The 20,052-nt window shown below is 47.3% G+C and overlaps 1 protein-coding gene across 1 annotated transcript in view; it reads right to left on the bottom strand.

Annotated features, from left to right (window-relative positions):
- Positions 1 to 5,264: 5,264 nt before the first annotated feature.
- The window catches only part of LOC120945122 (taste receptor type 1 member 3-like), a 53,299-nt gene continuing 38,511 nt past the window's right edge, over positions 5,265 to 20,052 (bottom strand). Inside the window, exons 3-4 of the mRNA XM_040359004.1 lie at positions 8,704 to 9,486; positions 5,265 to 5,522 (exon numbers count right to left, since the gene is read on the bottom strand). Of these exons, the coding sequence (XP_040214938.1) occupies positions 5,265 to 5,522; positions 8,704 to 9,486 (1,041 nt within the window). The remainder of the gene's footprint in view (positions 5,523 to 8,703; positions 9,487 to 20,052) is intronic.

The following is a 20,052-nucleotide window of genomic DNA, read 5'->3' as shown; positions in this document are numbered from 1 at the left end:
CAGAACCTGAAATCAGATATTATTATTATTATTATTATTATTATTATTATTATAATGTAAATGTCCATCATTTCTCATGAGGTTATACAAACTAAGGGCCTGATCCACAAAAACCGTCCGTAACTTAACTTTTGCCATTTAAGTTCCCCCGCCGCAAAATCTCTACCTAAGTGCCCGATCCACAAAGCACTTACCTAGAAATTTTCAGCGGTGTAACTTAAATCCGTCCGGCGCAAGGCGTTCCTAATCTAATGGGGCGAGTCTCATTTAAATTAGGCGCGCTCCCGCGCCGGACGTACTGCGCATGCTCCCGACGTTATTTTCCCGACGTGCTTTGCGCGGATTTACGTTGCGCCGGGTTTTGAGAATCGCGACGGGCGTAAAAAAAAAAAGAGTTGTGGCGGGAATTTTGTGGATCAGGCCCTAAGTGTAACAAAGGCCCCGTACACACGCCCGAGGAACTCAACGTGCCAAACATCGAGTTCCTCGGCGAGTTCAGTGTGGAAGCCGCCGAGGAGCTCGGCGGGCCGACTTTCTTCATTGAACAACGAGGAAATAGAGAACATGTTCTCTTTTCGGCCCGACGAGTTCCTCGACGGGTTCCTCGCTGAAAAGTGTACACACGACCGAGTTTCTCGGCAGAATCCAGCTCTGAACGAGTTTCTGGCTGAATTCTGCCGAGAAACTCGGTCGTGTCTACGGGGCCAAATAGGAATGAGGTTCTGGTTTTCCTCTCCAATGGGTTCAAAGTGAATTCTGCAGGTCTGAGATCCATTCAGGGGGTCAGTATTTTGTGGGTTTTCATTCATTTGTGGTGTTTATTCATTTCTATTGTATGTTGATATAACCTCTATTTTTAGTTAAAGTTCTTTTTTTTTCAAAACTCCAGCTCCCCTATGTACCAATGGACCATTAATGTACTTCTTTTCCAGAAATAAAAAAAGCTTTCTATTTATCTTACACACCCCTTACTTCAGTGTCCAGCTGGATGTATAAAAACATTTCTCTATTACTTCCCGGACAGACCTTGGGATGTGACCCAGGAAGGAGTTTACCAGCTGACCCCATTAGTACACACCCGGCATCATCTACCCTCCTACTCCCCCACATCACTACCACCCTCATCAGGTGCACGGTTTTCCTATACAATTAGTGAACACCATTGTCACTAAATACACAGCCATAGATCGTTTATTTGGCAGAGTGTGCAGGAGCTAAGCGATCAGATAACAGCCTGTGTGGATAGAGCTGTAATATTAAAAACAGGACAAGTATGTCCTGGGTTCTTCAAAGCTCACCATACACCATACAATCTCCTTTAGATCTACCATCAACTACACTATATTACCAAAAGTATTGGGATACATTTCTTTACACGCACATGGACTTTAATGGATTCCCAGTCTTAGTCTGTAGAGTTCAATATTGAGTTGGCCCACACTTTTCAGCTATAACACCTTCAACTCTTCTGGGAAGGCCGTCCACAAGGTTTAGGAGTGTGTCTATGGGAATGTTTGACCATTCTTCCAGAAGCGCATTTGTGAAGTCAGGCACTGATGTTGGACGTGAAGGCCTGGCTTGAAGTCTCCGCTTTAATCCAAAAGGTGTTCTGTTGGGTTGAGGTCGGTTTGAGGTTGGGACTCTGTGCAGGCCAGTCAAGTTCCTCCATCCCAAACTGGTTCATCCTTGTCTTTATGGACCTTGCTTTGTGCACTGGTGCGCAGTCATGTTGAAACAGGAAGGGGCCGTCCCCAAACTATTACCACCAAGTTGAGAGCATGAAATAGTCCAAAATGTTTTGGTAAGCTGACGCCTTAAGAATTCCTTTCACTAGAACTAAGGAGCCAAGCTCAACCCCAGAAAAACAACCCCACACCATAACCCCCCCCCCCCCCAACACACCATAATCCCCCCTCCACCAAATGATAGTAAATCTCCCTGACTAAGACTGGGATGCCATTAAAGCTGATGTGTGTGTAAAGGCAGGCGTTCCAATACTTTTGGTAATATAGTGTATGTACTGCAAGGGCCTACCTGATTGGATACAGAGTGATTGGATAGATGGTGTGTCCCCCTATTATATTGTTCCCAGTATGAATTGCGGCACGCCCAGTAATTCACACCTCCTTGAAGTCTCTAACAAGTAGAGAGCGTCCTGCCGCACAGATGTAGTTCCCAGGAGGGGGCGAGCACGTCACTGACCACCGCAGTAAATCCTCCCTTCACGGTGGTGAGTAACAATCAGACAAGCAGGAAGTGAACAGAACAGAGAAGAAATAGAGCAACTTCTGAGCAAAAACGAACAATGAGGAAGTGAAAAGAGGAATGTCTGCAGGTAAAGGATGCTTATTATGAAAAAATATTTTTTCCTTTACAACACCTTTAAGGAAAAAAACATGTTTTTATATCTTTTTTGGGGATATTTATTATAGCAAAAAGTAAAAAATATTGTTGTTTTTTTTCAAAATTGTCGCTTTTTTTTGTTTATAGCGCAAAAAATAAAAACTGCAGAGGTGATCAAATACCACCAAAAGAAAGCTCTATTTGTGGGGAAAAAGGGACGCCAATTTTGTTTGGGAGCCACGTCACACGATCGCGCAATTGTCAGTTAAAGCGACGCAGTGCCGAATCGCAAAAAGGGGCAAGGTCCTTAAAGGATCACTAAAGGAAAAAATGTTTTTGGCTAAAATGTCTGTCTGCAATGAAAACAGACATAATAGTTTACTAATTTCTTTTAAAAACGTTTAAAAAGTAATTTAATTCAATCATCTAACTTACCTGTGGTTTCCAGTTTCGTTTCTTCTTTCTATTTCCTGTATCTCTGCGCTCGTCCGTGTGATTGACGTCGCCGTAGTGCTGGGAACTACATTTCCCAGTATCCTTTGCGCGTTGCGCATGTGCAGTGTAAAAAAACGGGCACGAGAGCTCGTTCTCGTTATTTGAATACACCGCCCACTATACCTCCCACTATACCGCCCAACGAATTCTAATTCATGGTCTGAAACCCACCCACACAGCAACGTACACAGCGTCCAGACGCAGAGATGTATAGCTAGATTTAGGTACATTTTCTTAACTTTGCGGCGGCGTAGCTTAAGGAATTTAAGCTACGCCTCCGTAAGTTAGCCAGGCAAGTACATGATTCACAATGTACTTACCTGCTAAGTTACGGCGGCGTAGCCTAAATCGGCGGGCGTATGGGCGCCCAATTCAAATGTGTTTGAGGGGGGCGTGTTGTATGCTAATGTGGCTTGACCTTACGTTTTTTACGTTTTTTGCGAACTGCGCATGCGCCGGGCGCCTACATTTCCCAGTGTGCATTGCGGCTAAGTGATTTCGACGTGGACGTAAACGACGTAAATCCCGATTAACGGACGACTTACGCAAACGACTTAAAAAATTTGAATTTCGACGCGGGAACGGCGGCCATACTTGACATTACTATTCCAACTAGGGCCCAGCTCTAACTTTACGCGGCCTATCTCTAACGTTAACGGCGTAAAAGTACTGCGTCGGCCTGGCGTACGTTCGTGAATCGGCGTATCTACTCATTTACATATTCTACGCCGACCGCAATGGAAGCGCCACCTAGCGGCCATCCGAAATATTGCAATCTAAGATAGGACGGCGCAAGCCGTCGTAGCTTAGATATGTTTAAGCGTATCTCTGTTTGAGCATACGCTTAAACATAAGTCGGCGTAGATTCTGAGTTAGGTCGGCTTATCTACTGATAACCTGGCCTAACTCTTACTGAATCTACCTAGTAGTCTGCAGAGGAGGGGGCGAGCACGTTTGTCCACACAGCAGGAATCCGCGCTCTGCTATGCTTTTCTCACACAGACAACCAGGAAGTGGGGAGAACAGAAAAGCCATACATCAACATCTGAGCTAAAACGAACAATGAGGGCATGAAAACAGCACTGCACTAAGGTTAAGAAAGCTATTTAGCTAATAATTTTTTTTCCTTTACTGACCCTTTAACCACTTAAGCCCCGGACCAAAATGCTGCCTAAAGACCCAAGGGGTTTTTACAGTTCGGGACTGCGTCGCTTTAACAGACAATTGCACGGACGTGCGACGTGGCTCCCAAACAAAATTGGTGTCCTTTTTTCCCCACAAATAGAGCTTTCTTTTGGTGGTATTTGATCACCTCTGCGGTTTTTATTTTTTGCGCTATAAACAAAAATAGAGCGACAATTTTGAAAAAAATGCAATATTTTTTACTTTTTGCTGTAATAAATATCCCCCAAAAACATATATAACATTTATTTTCCCTCAGTTTAGGCCGATACGTATTCTTCTACCTATTTTTGGTAAAAAAAATCGCAATAATCGTTTATCGGTTGGTTTGCGCAAAATGTATAGTGTTTACAAAATAGGGGATAGTTTTTTTGCATTTTTATTTATTTTTATTTTTTTACTACTAATGGCGGCGATCAGCGATTTTTTTCGTGACTGCGACATTATGGCGGACACTTCGGACAATTTTGACACATTTTTGGGACAATTGTCATTTTCATGCATTTAAATTGCATTGTTTATTGTGAAAATGACAGTTGCAGTTTGGGAGTTAACCACAGGGGGCGCTGTAGGAGTTAGGGTTTACTTTGTGTGTGTTTACTAGTGTAGGGGGGTGTGGCTGTAGGAATGACGTCATCGATCGTGTCTTCCCTATAAAGGGAATGACGCGATCGATGCGCCGACACAGTGAAGCACGGGGAAGCCGTGTTTACACACGGCTCTCCCCGTTCTTCAGCTCCGGGGAGCGATCGCGACGGAGCGGCTATAAACGAATAGCCGCGCCGTCGTCCCGGATCGCTCCTGAAGCCACGGGGACCGCCGCATGTACGGGGGGGGGGGGTCCCGATCGGACCCCCGACCCACGTCAAGCAGGGCACGTATATATACGTTGATGTGCCTGCCTGTGCCATTCTGCTGACGTATATGTACATGAGGCAGTCCTTAAGTGGTTAACCTGCATATTGGTCCGGGTCTTAAGTGGTTAATAATTATATCCCATGTCACATATTCCAAAGATTTACAACCCCCGTTACCTTCTATGCCGACTTTATTCCATAACACATCTATACACAAAATATAATATAAAAAACCTGTAAGAAATGTTCTACATTTACCGCAAATTTACCCTAATCAACAATCTTCACCGACTCAAAAAATGACCCCTTTCATGGACATGCACATTTTCTAGTATATCTTAAAAAACAGCTAAAAAGATCCCTTATGAATCCAAATGATGGACCTCGTCAGCCAACAATATAAACAGAAAACATCAAGTCATTTCTTACTTTGCCGGTTTTCCAGAAGCGAGGATCACTCATATTGGGAAATGATTTAGGCACAAAATCTGGGCCTTGAAGAGTGGAAATGGTTGTAGACAAAAAACGTGAACTGTCAAGAAAAAGCCAGCTTTGTAAATTAAGAACAGTTGGAATTTCTTTCTTCTGATTAAAGAGGATCTCGACTCTGGGCAGGAAACGAACATTTCTCACGTATTTGTGCAGCTTTTCATGGAAGACAGAAATACACACGTTATTATTACACGTTGAGATAAAATACAAAGTGGTCAGATTCAATGTACTAGTTGGCAATTCTATAAATGTGAATAGAAATGAAGGAATCAGGAGAATCACTCATTCTTAATTTTTTAACCCCTTAACGCCCGCCGCACGACTATATACGTCCGCAAAATGGCACGGACAGGCAGATGGGCGTATATATACATCCCTGCCTTCTATTGGGTGGGGGGTACGATCGAGACCCCCCCCCCCGGTACATGCGGCGGGCGGATTCCCTCGGGGAGCGATCCAGGACGACGGCGCGGCTATTCGTTTATAGCCGCCCCATCGCGATCGCTCCCCGAGGCTGAAGAACGGGGAGAGCTGTATGTAAACATGGCTTCCCCGTGCTTCACTGTGGCGGCGTATCGATCGAGTGATCCTTTTTATAAGGGAGACTCGATCGATGACGTCATTCCTACAGCCACACCCCCCTACTGTTGTAAACACACACTAGGTGAACCCTAACTCCTACAGCGCCCCCCTGTGGTTAACTCCCAAACTGCAACTGTCATTTTCACATTAAACAATGCAATTTAAATGCACTTTTTGCTGTGAAAATGACAATGGTCCCAAAAATGTGTCAAAATTGTCCGAAGTGTCCGCCATAATGTCGCAGTCACGAAAAAAATCGCTGATCGCCGCCAATAGTAGTAAAAAAAAAAAATTAATAAAAATGCAATAAAACTATCACCTATTTTGTAAACGCTATAAATTTTGCGCAAACCAACCGATAAACGCTTATTGCAATTTTTTTTTACCAAAAATAGGTAGAAGAATACGTATCGGCCTAAACTGAGGAAAAAAAATGTTTTTATATATGTTTTTGGGGGATATTTATTATAGCAAAAAGTAAAAAATATTGAATTTTGTTTCAAAATTGTCGCTTTATTTTCGTTTATAGTGCAAAAAATAAAAACCGCAGAGGTGATCAAATACCACCAAAAGAAAGCTCTAATTGTGGGGGAAAAAAGGAAGCCAATTTTGTTTGGGAGCCACGTCGCACGACCACGCAATTGTCTGTTAAAGCGACGCAGTGCCGAATCGCAAAACCTGGCCTGGGCATTTAGCTGCAAAATGGTCCGGGGCTTAAGTGGTTAATTATCCTGCAATGTCTCCTTGTACATCTCTCTGATAGGAAAAGAATCCTCCAACCCACTAATCCTGACAATCATCAATCATTTGTTCTATTTTCAGATTGTAAAATGTTGTCTACACATATTTAGAATAAAATGTTAAATTTTTCTGTCTATAACCCTCATGCCACGTACACACGATCAGAAATTCCGACAGGAAAAGTCCGATGCGAGCTTTCGGTCGGAAATTCCGACCGCGTGTAGGCTCCATCGGAATTTTTCTATCAGAATTTCCGGCAAGAAAAAATTGAGAGCTTGTCCTCAATTTTTCCTCCGATTTATTGGGAGGAATTTCTGATCGTCTGTATGCAATTCCGACGTGCAAAAAAAAACACGCATGCTCTGAATCATTTCGACGCATGCTCGGAATCATTGAACTTCATTTTTCTCGGCTCGTTGTAGTGTTGTACGTCACTTCATTCTTGACGGTGGGAATTTCAGACAACATTTGTGTGACCGTGTGTATGCAACACAAGTTTGAGCCAAAATCCCGTCAGAATAAAATCCATGGGTTACTTTTTTTACTCTAACGCCGCATACACACGCTCAGAATTTCCGACAACAAATGTTCGAAAATTTGGAAATTCCGACCGTGTGTCCACATCGAACATTTGCTGTCAGAATTTCCGACAACAAAAATTTCAGAGCTGGTTCTCAAATTTTCCGACAACAAATGTTCGATGTGGGCTTGTTGTCGGAAATTCCGACCGTGTGTAGGCTCCATTGGACATTTGCTGTCAGAATCCTCGACAACAAAAATTTCAGAGCTGGTTCTCAAATTTTCCGACAACAAATGTTCGATGTGGGCTTGTTGTCGGAAATTCCGACCGTGTGTAGGCTCCATTGGACATTTGCTGTCAGAATCCTCGACAACAAAAATTTCAGAGCTGATTCTCAAATTTTCCGACAACAAATGTTCCATGTGGGCTTGTTGTCGGAAATTCCGACCGTGTGTAGGCTCCATTGGACATTTACTGTCAGAATCCTCGACAACAAAAATGTCAGAGCTGGTTCTCAAATTTTCCGACAACAAATGTTCCATGTGGGCTTGTTGTCGGAAATTCCGACCGTGTGTAGGCTCCATTGCACATTTGCTGTCAGAATTTCCGACAACAAAAATTTCAGAGCTGATTCTCAAATTTTCAGACAACAAATGTTCCATGTGGGCTTGTTGTCGGAAATTCCGACCGTCTGTAGGCTCCTTTGGACATTTGCTGTCAGAATCCTCGACAACAAAAATTTCAGAGCTGGTTCTCAAATTTTCCGACAACAAATGTTTGATGTGGGCTTGTTGTCGGAAATTCCGACCGTGTGTAGGCTCCATTGGACATTTGCTGTCAGAATCCTCGACAACAAAAATTTCAGAGCTGGTTCTCAAATTTTCCGACAACAAATGTTCGATGTGGGCTTGTTTTCGGGGGTTCTGAAAAACGTAAAAAAAAAAAAAATAATTCGAACATGCTGCATTTTTTAACGACGTTTTAAACAATGTCGTTTTTCGGGTTGTAAAAAATGGTCGCGTGTGGGCTTAAACGACGTGAAAAACCTGCGCATGCTCAGAATCAAGTTATGAGACGGGAGCGCTCGTTCTGGTAAAACTAGCGTTGGTAATGGAGTAAGCACATTCATCACGCTGTAACAGACAGAAAAGCGCGAATCGTCTTTTACTAACACGGAATCAGCTAAAAGCAGCCCAAAGGGTGGCGCCATCCGCATGGAACTTCCCCTTTATAGTGCCGTCGTGCGCGTTGTACGCCACCGCGCTTTGCTAGAGCATTTTTTTTAACGATCGTGTGTAGGGAACGTCGTTTTAATGATAAAGTTGGAAAAAAGAGGCTGAAAAACGTCGTGTTTTTTACAAGCTGAAAAATGGTCGTGTGTACGCGGCATCAGAGTTATCTCACTTCATTCACATATTTCTTATATAATATAGGATGAGATCATAATAAATAGTAATATAGAGTAATATACACATTTATTATTTAACTTACTATGTGCTGGAATCCATTTTGTTCAGATTTATTCTTCTTCATGTACATGTCATGTAGAGCTTTGGCCAGAATATATACAGCCATGTATGCATAGGAAGGTATAGGTGTATAACCAGACAATACGTTTGACACATCTGTTAAATTAGGACAATGTTTTAAAGGATACTTAAAGAGTTTTTTAACAACGTCATTTTTGAGTAGATTTGGGGAAAAGCAATAATAATAGAAAATCCAAATGTCTTCCAGCATTGGGTCATACATGCGTTTAGGAAACATGCTATGAGTATGAATATTGTTCCCTAGGTTGAATTTTGGTGACCATGAAAACACGAAGCTGCAGTTGATTACTGAAACGTCGTCCTTATACAGATGAATTATTTTACTCCATGATGGTGGAAAAATAAGTTTGATTTTTCTTAGAGCAAAGGGTAGATTATAACCAAGCCAAAAAAATTTTTCTGTGTAAGGCCCACACACTATGACAACTTCTGCTGTTGATTTCATGATAGTCCTCATTTTATCAATATATTGATCAATATTCCTAGTGAGTGAAATGATATATGATGTGCAGATCCCATGCTGGCTCATCAGCTTACTCAGTTCTTGGGACTCCTTATCACCGCTGCCATCATCTGATGACAATATTCCAACGTAATTCCACCCAAAATGATGCAATAACTTAAAAATAGCCGCATAACGGACTCGGTCGTCTGGTGTCATACGGAATAAAGTTGGATACATTTTTCCATCACTCAGGGGAGTGTCAACGACTCGATAAGTGACCTGGATAAGATGTTGGAAAAAATTTAATGGGATGTTATCATTCAAACAATGAAAATATGAGACATGTAGAGGCAGATCCTCAAAGAAATTACGCCGGCGTATCTGTTGATATCCACCAAACAAGATACGACGGCATCTGTGTTAGATCCGACAGGCGTACGCCTTAGTACGCCGTCGGATCTAAGATGCAATTTTCCGGCGGCCGCTGGGTGGCGTTCACGTCGTAATCTGCGGCGAGTATGCAAATTAGCTATTTCCGACGATCCACGAACGTACGAGCGGCCGTCGCATTCCTTTACGTCGTTTCCGTTCGGCTTTTTCCGGCGTATAGTTAAAGCTGCTATCTGGTGGCGTACTCAATGTTAAGTATGGCCGTCGTTCCCGCGTATAATTTTGAAAATGTTTCTTCGTTTGCGTAAGTCGTCCGTGAATGGGGCTGGACGCAATTTACGTTCACGCCGAAAACAATGACGTCCTTGCGACGTCATTTGGAGCAATGCACCCTGGGAGTTTTGACGGACGGGGCATGCGCAGTTCGTTCGGTGCGGGGGCGTGCTTCATTTAAATGAAACACGCCCCCTACTCGCCGCATTTGAATGCCGCACCCTTACGCCGCGAGAGATACACTACGCCACCGTAACTTACGTCGCAAATTCTTTCTGGATTCAAACCAAAGCCAGGTAAGTTACGGCGGCGTAGCGTATCTCAGATATGCTGCGCCGGTGCAGATCTTTGAGGATCTGCCCCGTAATCTATAAATGGCACACAAAGACAGTGGCGTCGCTAGAGGGTGGCTTCTGGGGCTATAGCCCTGAGTCTCTTACCGGATGACCACGTGTCCTGGATAACTTTTATTCTGGGTAAAATACAATGTTCTGGAATGAAACTGACAGAATGAGGAAGTTCCGCCATAGAGCTTGTGCTCGCTCTGCCTCCACCTGATACTCTATCTACTGGCCACTGGTTACTAGAGCCGCCTGGCATGTATCAACCAGTGACGTCATGGCTGCGACTCTCAGCTCAACATTCAAAGTCCGCGCCTAGTCCTCTCCACTATGGACATCCACCCACCTCTATCTTCTGCCAAGTGACACAGCATCTGGAACAGGTAAGTAGGGAGCCCCACTCCCGTCATCCCAAAAAAGTGTCTGTCTGCTACACCTGCAACCACAGAGATCTCTAGTGGGCACCAGACCCGTCACAGCATGGAGCAGCCGGCACTAGCGATGTCCCGATCACACAGTAAGTGTTATTCTAGTAGGGGAGCCCCCAGCCTCTGCCCTCTCCATAATGGGAACTGCCGGGAAAACATTGGTATGTCAGAGACCCAGGGGGAGTTCTCTAGAGCTGTCTGATGGATGGATGAGCCTTTGCCTCCTTGTCGGTCACTTTCTTCACCTCCCCCTCCCTAACCTGCCTGCTTTGAATGCTCTTGTCAGGGAACCAACAGTGGAAGAACTGTCAGACCTGCCCTTCACGGACCAGCAAGCACAGTGCGCATGCGCGCGCAAACGTGCGCAGTGCGCATGCGCGCGCAAACGGGCAACAACTCTGCAAATCCTATATTCTTTACTGCGCCAGTGCGCACGCAATGCGGGCGGCACTCCTGGCGTCAGTGCCCTATTTAAGGACTTGCTGCAGCAGTTACCAACTGCTGCATGATCTTCAGCCTTTGTGTGTTCCTGAGCTCTTGTTCCTGTGTTCCTGTGTACCCGTTGACGACCCGGCTTGCCTGACCAGATATCTTTGTGTATGACCCCGGCTTGCCTTCTGACCTGCTCCAGCTACCTCCTGTTTCCTGTGCATGACTTCCGGCTTGGCTCCTGACTCCGCCCCTGGGTTTCCCTGCGATTCTACCTCATCTGGTACTTCCGTGGTACCCCTGCCTGACCACGTATCCTAGTGGACAGCTGAGCTTCTACATCTTCTCAGCAAGTCGCAGCTGGCAAACCCTGCATCTCTGGGCATAGCACCCCCTGTGTCACCTCCAGGGGGCGTTCTGCACTCAGTCGCAAGGGAAGCCCTCTCAGCACTTCGGCCTCTGGTAAGGAACGTGACAGTATCATGCAGCCAGAAGTTTCAGAGGCCGACGGAGGTGCTTCCCCGCTCAAGACTTTGTGCCAGCAGGTCGCAGCCCTTACGCAAGCAGTGACGAGCCTACAGGACCGCTACCCCCAGTTTGGAAGCGACCCTCCGAATCAAACGATGTTCCCTCTTCCGGAGCCCCGTGTACCCACTCCTGAACGTTTCTCAGGTGACCGAAAGAAATTCCGAGTGTTCAAAGTCTCCTGCATCCTGTACCTGACCCTGCAGCCAAGAACTTTTGCCTTGGAAACTGTTAAAGTGGGGTTCGTTATCACTCTGCTGTCTGGGGGACCTCAATCCTGGGCCCATCAGTTATTGGAACAAAAGAACCCCGCCATCAACACTTTGGACTCCTTCTTTAAAGCTATGGCCACCTTATACGATGATCCTCTACGCCCGGCCACCGCGGAGGCAGCCCTGTAGAGGACTATACGGTGGACTTCCGTAACTGGGCTGCAGACACGGGTTGGAACGAGGCTGCCCTCAGGCACCAATTCCGCCTGGGCTTGTCTGAACTTATCAAGGACGAACTGGCACGAGTAGAGTCTCCTGCCACCCTGGATGGGCTCATTCAACTGGCCTTTCAAGTTGACAGGCGCCTGCGGAAGCGTCTGTCTGAACTTGCCTGCCGGCCCTCTCACTTTCAGCCTACGGCTCCAGACGCTCACACGCCCTCCTCTTCGGTCACGTTCAATAGGAGGCCTATGCAGGTTAGCATGGTTCGCCCTGGTTCGCCCTGCCCTGACCCCCAATGAAAGACTTCATCGCCGGCAGGCGAACCTTTGTTTTTACTGTGGAGAGGCCAGACATCTTCGTTCCAACTGTCCAATCCGACCCTGTAAATCTTCTCGCAACCTGTTGCATCTCCGAATTCCGAACCCCTCCTCATCTCACCTGGTTCTCCATGTCGCATTACAGTTGGCAAGAGGGGAGGTCAGATTCCCAGCAATTATTGATTCCGGAGCTTGTAGTTGCTTTTTGGACATTTCCATTGCTAAAGACTACCAAATTCCTCTGCGGAACAAGAAACATAAACTCGAGATTCATTTAGCTGATGGATCTACATCTTGTTCAGGGCCTGTTACCCAAGAGACTTACCCTATATTCACCTCAACTGATTCTGGTCATCAAGAGTTCCTCTGTCTTGATGTTATCTGTTCACTGATGTTTCCTGTGATCCTGGGACTCCCTTGGCTACGGGCACATAGCCCTCAGATAGACTGGAGCACAGGGAGTATCTCCTTCAAATCAAGTTACTGCCGTCAGCACTGTATGAGGCCCGAGCCTATAGTTCATCCCAGCTGCCTCACCGTCCAGCCAGCCTCCACTCCCAACCCAGATGTTCCGTCAGTCTATCATGATTTCCTAGACATCTTTGACAAAAAGAAGGCCGATACGTTACCACCCCATCGTCCTTACGACTGCCCTATTGAGTTGCCTGGTGCAGAAATCCCCTTTGGGCGAATATTCCCACTTTCAGAGACTGAGCTCGAGACCTTGCGTCAATATATTGACGAAAACCTAAAAAAGTTCATCCGCCCATCTTCCTCTCCAGCCGGTGCCGGAATCTTTTTCGTGGAGAAAAAAGATCACACCCTCAGGCCCTGTGTGGATTACAGGGAACTCAATAAAATCACCATCAAGAATCGTTACCCGCTACCTCTCATCCCCGAACTTTTTCAAAGATTGCGTACTGCACGAGTCTTTACGAAACCAGATCTACGAGGTGCCTACAACCTTGTGCGCATCCGGGAAGGGGACGAATGGAAGACTGCCTTTAGAACCCGTTTCGGACACTTCGAGTATCTCGTTATGCCTTTCGGCCTATGTAACGCTCCGGCGACCTTTCAACATTTCGTGAACAACATCTTCAGAGAGTTCCTGGATTACTTTGTAATCGTTTACTTAGATGATATTCTTATTTTTTCTGCTACCTTGGAATTACACAGAACCCATGTCCGGAAGGTACTAGCCACATTAAGGTTGCACGGGCTCTACGCAAAAGCGGAAAAGTGCGAATTTGAAAAATCTTCCATACAGTTCCTGGGTCTAATCATTTCCACGTCCGGAGTCTACATGGATCCTCAGAAAGTGTCCGCTATTTTGGAATGGTCAGCCCCTACTGATAAGAAGGGCATCCAAAGGTTCATCGGGTTTGCAAACTTCTATAGGAGGTTTATTAAAGACTTTTCTGGCATCATTGCCCCCATTACCCAGCAGACCCGCCAGCATACCCGTTTTCAGTGGACCCAGGAGGCCCAGGAGGCTTTTAGTAAACTAAAGACTCTATTTACCTCAGCTCACATTCTACGGCACCCGGATCCAACGCTACCTTACGTCCTCGAGGTCGACGCATCAGAAGTTGCCGTAGGGGCCGTCCTGTCTCAACGACAGGGCCCTAAAGCTTTGTTACACCCAATAGCCTTTTTCTCCCGAAAATTGAGCCAGCCAGAAAAGAACTATGACGTGGGGGACCGGGAGTTACTGGCAATAAAAACTGCTTTAGAGGAATGGCGGTATCTCCTGGAAGGTGCTGCTCATCCCATCATGGTATTCACAGACCATAAGAATCTTGAGTACCTCAGATCTGCCAAAAGACTGAGACCACAGCAAGCCAGATGGGCTTTATTCTTTTCAAGATTTAATTTTCATCTTACCTATCGCCCAGGGTCCAAGAATGGTAAAGCAGATACCCTTTCACGCATGTTCCCAGAAACCCCAGAGACTGTCGTTCCTAGCACCATCCTGTCCCCCCAGAATTTTTTGTTGATTCTGCCTCACCTAAAGTCAGCCTTGGAACAAGCCTCTGCTCAATGTCCTGAATCCGAGAGTTCTGCATTCAGAAAACAAGAAGGGCTCCTGTGGCACGGAAATAAGATTTTTGTACCTGAGGGAGCCAGACTTCAGCTTCTCAAGACCCTTCATGAACACCAACTTGCGGGTCATTTTGGGGTCCATAAGACTTCTGAGTTGATTCAGCGATCCTACTGGTGGCCTGACCTGAGGAAGGATTGCAAGGACTTTGTAAGTTCCTGTACAGTTTGTGCCAGAAGTAAAGGAAGCCGCACACAAGCCTGGGGTCTGTTAAGACCACTACCTGTCCCTGACCATCCATGGAAAGCGATATCTATGGATTTTATAGTTGAATTACCCCCCTCTGAAGGGTTTACCACAATCCTGGTGGTGGTCGACCGGCTAACAAAGATGGCCCATTTTTTGCCTTTATTAGGGACCCCCTCGGCCATGGACATGGCACATACATTTATTAAGGAGGTGGTGAGATTGCATGGCCTGCCCAGTAGTATTGTATCCGACAGAGGGGTACAATTTACCTCAAGATTTTGGAGGGCTCTCTGTAAGGCCTTGAACATCGAAATCCGCTTGTCATCCGCTTATCATCCACAAAGTAATGGCCAAACGGAGAGAACCAATCAAACACTAGAGCAATATCTCCGATGCTTTTCCACCTCCTCTCAGGACAATTGGGTAGCCCTACTTCCATGTGCCGAATTTGCTTACAATAATTCGGTACACTCCACCACTAACCAGTCTCCATTTTGGGCAAATTACGGTTTTCATCCGTCCTTTTTGCCCAATACCGTTCCTGAAGCAACGGTGCCTGCCGTACAAGACAGATTAACCTTTCTCCAAGAAAATTTACAGGTTCTTCAAGAAACTATGCAAAAATCCCAGGAGGACTATAAAAAATACTATGACAGAAGGAGGAAGGAGAGTCCGACTCTGGAAGTAGGAGACAAGGTTTGGCTTTCTACTTTGAACCTTAAACTGTCCTGCCCATCCCAGAAACTGGGCCCTAGGTACATTGGTCCTTTCGAAATTAAGAGAAAAATTAATCCTGTGGCCTTCGAATTATCCCTGCCAAATACCTACAAGATTCATCCAGTCTTTCACGTCTCACTTCTCAAACCAACCATTACCGGTTCCTTTCCTGGAAGAGAAGACCCACCTCCGCCTCCAGTTACAGTGGGTGAGGACACAGAATTCGAAGTGGAAGCCATTTTGGATAGTGGAAAGAGAGGTAGACAAATTCAATACTTAGTAAAATGGAAGGGCTACTCTCTCGAGGAAAGCTCTTGGGAACCTGCAAAAGATGTTCATGCCCCTAAACTGTTGGCTGAATTCTTCAGAAAGTATCCAGAGAAGCAAGTACGTTTGGACATCCGGAGGCTGCCCCTGAGGGGGGGGGGCACTGTCAGGGAACCAACCGTGGAAGAACTGTCAGACCTGCCCTTCACGGACCAGCAAGCACAGTGGGCATGCGCGCGCAAACGCGCGCAGTGCGCATGCGCGAGCAAACGGGCAACAACTCTGCAAATCCTGTATTCTTTACTGCACATGCGTGTGCGCCAGTGCGCACGCAATGCGGGCGGGACTCCTGGCGTCAGTGCCCTATTTAAGGACTTGCTGCAGCAGTTGCCAAATGCTGCATGATCTTCAGCCTTTGTGTGTTCCTGAGCTCTTGTTCCTGTGTTCCTGTGTACCCGTTGACGACCCGGCTTGCCTGACCAGATTCCTTTGTGTATGACCCCGGCTTGTCTCTCGGTTTACTCTTTAGCCCATTCCTGCCTGATTGTTCCAGTGTATGACCTCGGCTTGCCTTCTGACCTGCTCCAGCTACCTCCTGTTTCCTGTGCATGACTTCCGGCTTGGCTCCTGACTCCGCCCCTGGGTTTCACTGCGATTCTACCTCATCTGGTACTTCCGTGGTACCCCTGCCTGACCACGTATCCTAGTGGACAGCTGAGCTTCTACATCTTCTCAGCAAGTCGCAGCTGGCAACCCCTGCATCTCTGGGCGTAGCACCCCCTGTGTCACCTCCAGGAGGCGTTCTGCACTCAGTCGCAAGGGAAGCCCTCTCAGCACTTCGGCCTCTGGTAAGGTACGTGACAGCTCTGTGGCCATGCTGGAAGAGTCATAAATCACTGTGAGGTGAAGGTAGTGTACAGCTGTCAGTTTGTGTGTACTTGTCTACTGCCTGTGTGTGTGCTACACTGAGACATGAGACAACACTGGCTGCATGCTGAAGGACTGCTCACCCACTGTAAACACAGCTTGTCACTGTACACAGGGTCCCTGATAGAGAGACAGTCCCTGACCCAGAGACCAGTCCCTCTCCTTCACCCACTATTGTGGGGGGTGGGGTGATGTGAAGGGGGGCAAATGACACTAATGTGGAGGGTGGTGTAAAGGGGGCAGAGGACACTACTGTGGGGGGGATAATATGAAGTGGGCAGAGGACACTGCTGTGGAGGGTGACATGAAGGGGCAGAGGACACTATTGTGGAGGTAACGTAAAGGGGCAGAGGACACTACTGTGGAGGCAACGTAAAGGGGCAGAGGACACCACTCTGAGGGGAATGATATGAAGTGGACAGAGGACACTGCTGTGGAGGGTGACATGAAGGGGCAGAGGACACTGCTGTGGAGGTGACGTAAAGGGGAAGAGGACACTACTGTGGAGGTGACGTAAAAGGGCAAAGGACACTACTGTGGGGGAGATGATATGAAGATATGAAGTGGGCAGAGGACACTACTGTGGGGGAGATGATATGAAGTGGGCAGAGGACACTGCTGTGGAGGGTAAATTGAAGGGGCAGACGATACTATTGTGGGGGGTGACGTGAAGTGGCAGAGGACACTACTGTGGGGGGATGATGTGAAGTGAAAAGAGGACACTGCTGTGGGCGGGTGATGTGAAGGAGGCAGAGGCAGAGGGGGACAATGCTCTGGGGGCTGTGGTGTGAAGTGGGGGTGGAGGGGCAGAACTACAGGGGCTGTAGTATAAAGTGAAGGGAAGAGCTGCAGGGGGTGTGAAGTGGGGGGTAGTGCTGTGGGGGAAAATGATTTCAAGTGGGGGCAGAGCTGTGGGGGGAGCTGTGGTGTGAAGTGGAGGGCAGAGCTGCAGGGGTCTGTGATGTAAAGTGGGGGCAGAGCTGTGAGGTGACTGTGAAGGACAGGCAGAAGACTGGGGGGCAGAGCTGTGAAGGGGGGAAGAAAACACAGCTGTGGCGAAGTGTTGCCAACTACCCGTTAATTTACGGGCAGCCCATAAATTTAAGCTCAGCTGGGCGGTGCATGCGCAGTAACATAGTGGCGCTGTCTGGTGCCATTTTTTAATAGAAGCCAGTCCACTCTTTTTTGGCAGTGCACTCGTCACAGCAGAGGAGGAGCTGAGGAGGGGTAAGGAGAGTGACACTGTGTGTGGGAGATAGAAAAAAGGGGGCAGAGGAGGACATTACTGAGGGTAGGAGGGTGAAGCCATGCAGGGACAGAGGAGGACATTGATATGCTGCCCTGTGGAGAGATGAAAGGAGCACAGGAGGAGGACACACTGATGTGGAGAGGTAATATGAAGGTGGACAGAGGAGAAAGCTACTGTGAGGGGAGGACATTACCATGTCTGCAGCCTCTGTCCACCTCCTGTATCATGTCCGCCGCCTTTGTCCACCTCCTGTATCATAATCGCAGCCTCTGGCCACTTCCTGTATCATGTCCGCAGCCTCTGGCCACCTCCTGTATCATGTCCGCCGCTTTTGTCCACCTCCTGTATCATGTCCGCTGCCTTTGGCCACCTCCTGTGTCATGTATGCAGCCTTTGTCCACCTCCTGTATCATGTCCGCAGCCTCTGGCCACCTCCTGTATCATGTCTGCAGCCTTTGTACACCTCCTGGCCACCTCCTATATCATGTCCGCAGCCTCTGACCAGCTCCTGTATTATGTCTGCAGCCTCTACCCTTCTCCTGTATCATGTCCGCAGCCTTTGTCCACCTCCTGTGTCATGTCCGTAGCCTCTGGCCACCTCCTGTATCATGTCTGCAGCCTTTGTCCACCTCCTGTATCATAATCGCAGCCTCTGGCCACTTCCTGTATCATGTCCGCAGCCTCTGGCCACCTCCTGTATCATGTCCGCCGCTTTTGTCCACCTCCTGTATCATGTCCGCTGCCTTTGGCCACCTCCTGTGTCATGTATGCAGCCTTTGTCCACCTCCTGTATCATGTCCGCAGCCTCTGACCACCTCCTATATCATGTACGCAGCCTTTGGCCACCTCCTGTATTATGTCTGCAGCCCCTGTCCACCTCCTGTATCATGTCCGCAGCCTCTGGCCACCTCCTGTATCATATCTGCCGCCTTTGTCCACCTCCTGTATCATGTCCGCAGCCTTTGGCTACCTCCTGTGTCATGTATGCAGCCTTTGTCCACCTCCTGTATCATGTCTGCAGCCTCTGGCCACCTCCTATATCATGTCCGCAGCCTCTGGCCACCTCCTGTATTATGTCTGCAGCCTATATCCTCCTCCTGTATCATGTCCGCAGCCTTTGTCCACCTCCTGTATCATGTCTGCAGCCTCTGGCCACCTCCTATATCATGTCCGCAGCCTCTGGCCACCTCCTGTATTATGTCTGCAGCCTATATCCTCCTCCTGTATCATGTCTGCAGCCTTTGTCCACCTCCTGTATCATGTCCGCAGCCTCTGGCCACCTCCTGTATCATGTCTGCAGCCTTTGTCCACCTCCTGTATCATGTCCGCAGCCTTTGGCCACCTCCTGTATTATGTCTGCAGCCCCTGCCCACCTCCTGTATCATGTCCGCAGCCTCTGACCATCTCTTGTCTTTTATCATGTCTGCAGTCTCTGAGGGGGAGCCTGGAGAGGAATCCCCACATGATGAAGTATTGAGCACTGAGACGATTTCTAAACAATATTTTGCATGCCGCACTGCAGTCTACGTGCACCAGAGGGCGCTGCATCTGTTTGCTTCAGCTGACTGAACATATGGCAAGTTTGATAGGAGCCACAAGCCTTTAACCCTCCAGCTAGGAACTGTGCTGCAACGCAGTAAGCATCAATGAGTGGAAGGAACCCTGTGGGAACCTCCTATCTGCGGAGGTCGCTGATCGCTCCCTTATCTCTACCGTTAAATGAAGGACTGCTCCCAGACTTCCTATCTGCATGGGAAAAGTCAGTCTGCACCTGAAGGGTAAGATCATTTCTCCCCTGAACTTTCAATCTGCCTGTGCCTTTGGAAAAAAAAACTGTACATCTTGTATAGTTACGCCACAGTGCATGGGTACAGACGCCATACGGCGCCTTGTAGCTCTTGCATCTAATTTGTTGACATTTCCAGTCTTGGAACATCTATGGCATTTCTGTCTGGATATTTGCTGAAGATTTACCTTTTGGTTCATCATCAGAGAACTCTGTAGAACTCAGTCTCTACATGCTTTGTAGTCCACAGCTGTGAGCAAGCCTCTCATTATTTAGACAGCCCCCGGGGCTTTGGGCGGGCTGCGGGTATAAGAGCTGCATTCATTACGGAGTTAATCTCCCCACATCCATACATGCTGGTCCCGCACTGAGAAATGCAGCTCACACAGTGTTCCTAGTCCGGACATACAGTATATGTAGGTGATTTTTGCCTTTTTTTCTTTAAAGTGGGGGCAGAGCTGTGGGGGGAGCT

Source organism: Rana temporaria, chromosome 1 (assembly GCF_905171775.1).
Source record: "Rana temporaria chromosome 1, aRanTem1.1, whole genome shotgun sequence".
NCBI classification, from domain to species: domain Eukaryota; kingdom Metazoa; phylum Chordata; class Amphibia; order Anura; family Ranidae; genus Rana; species Rana temporaria.
The sequence above is the reverse complement of the archived record's forward strand: the minus strand, read 5'-3'. Positions and strand labels throughout refer to the sequence as shown.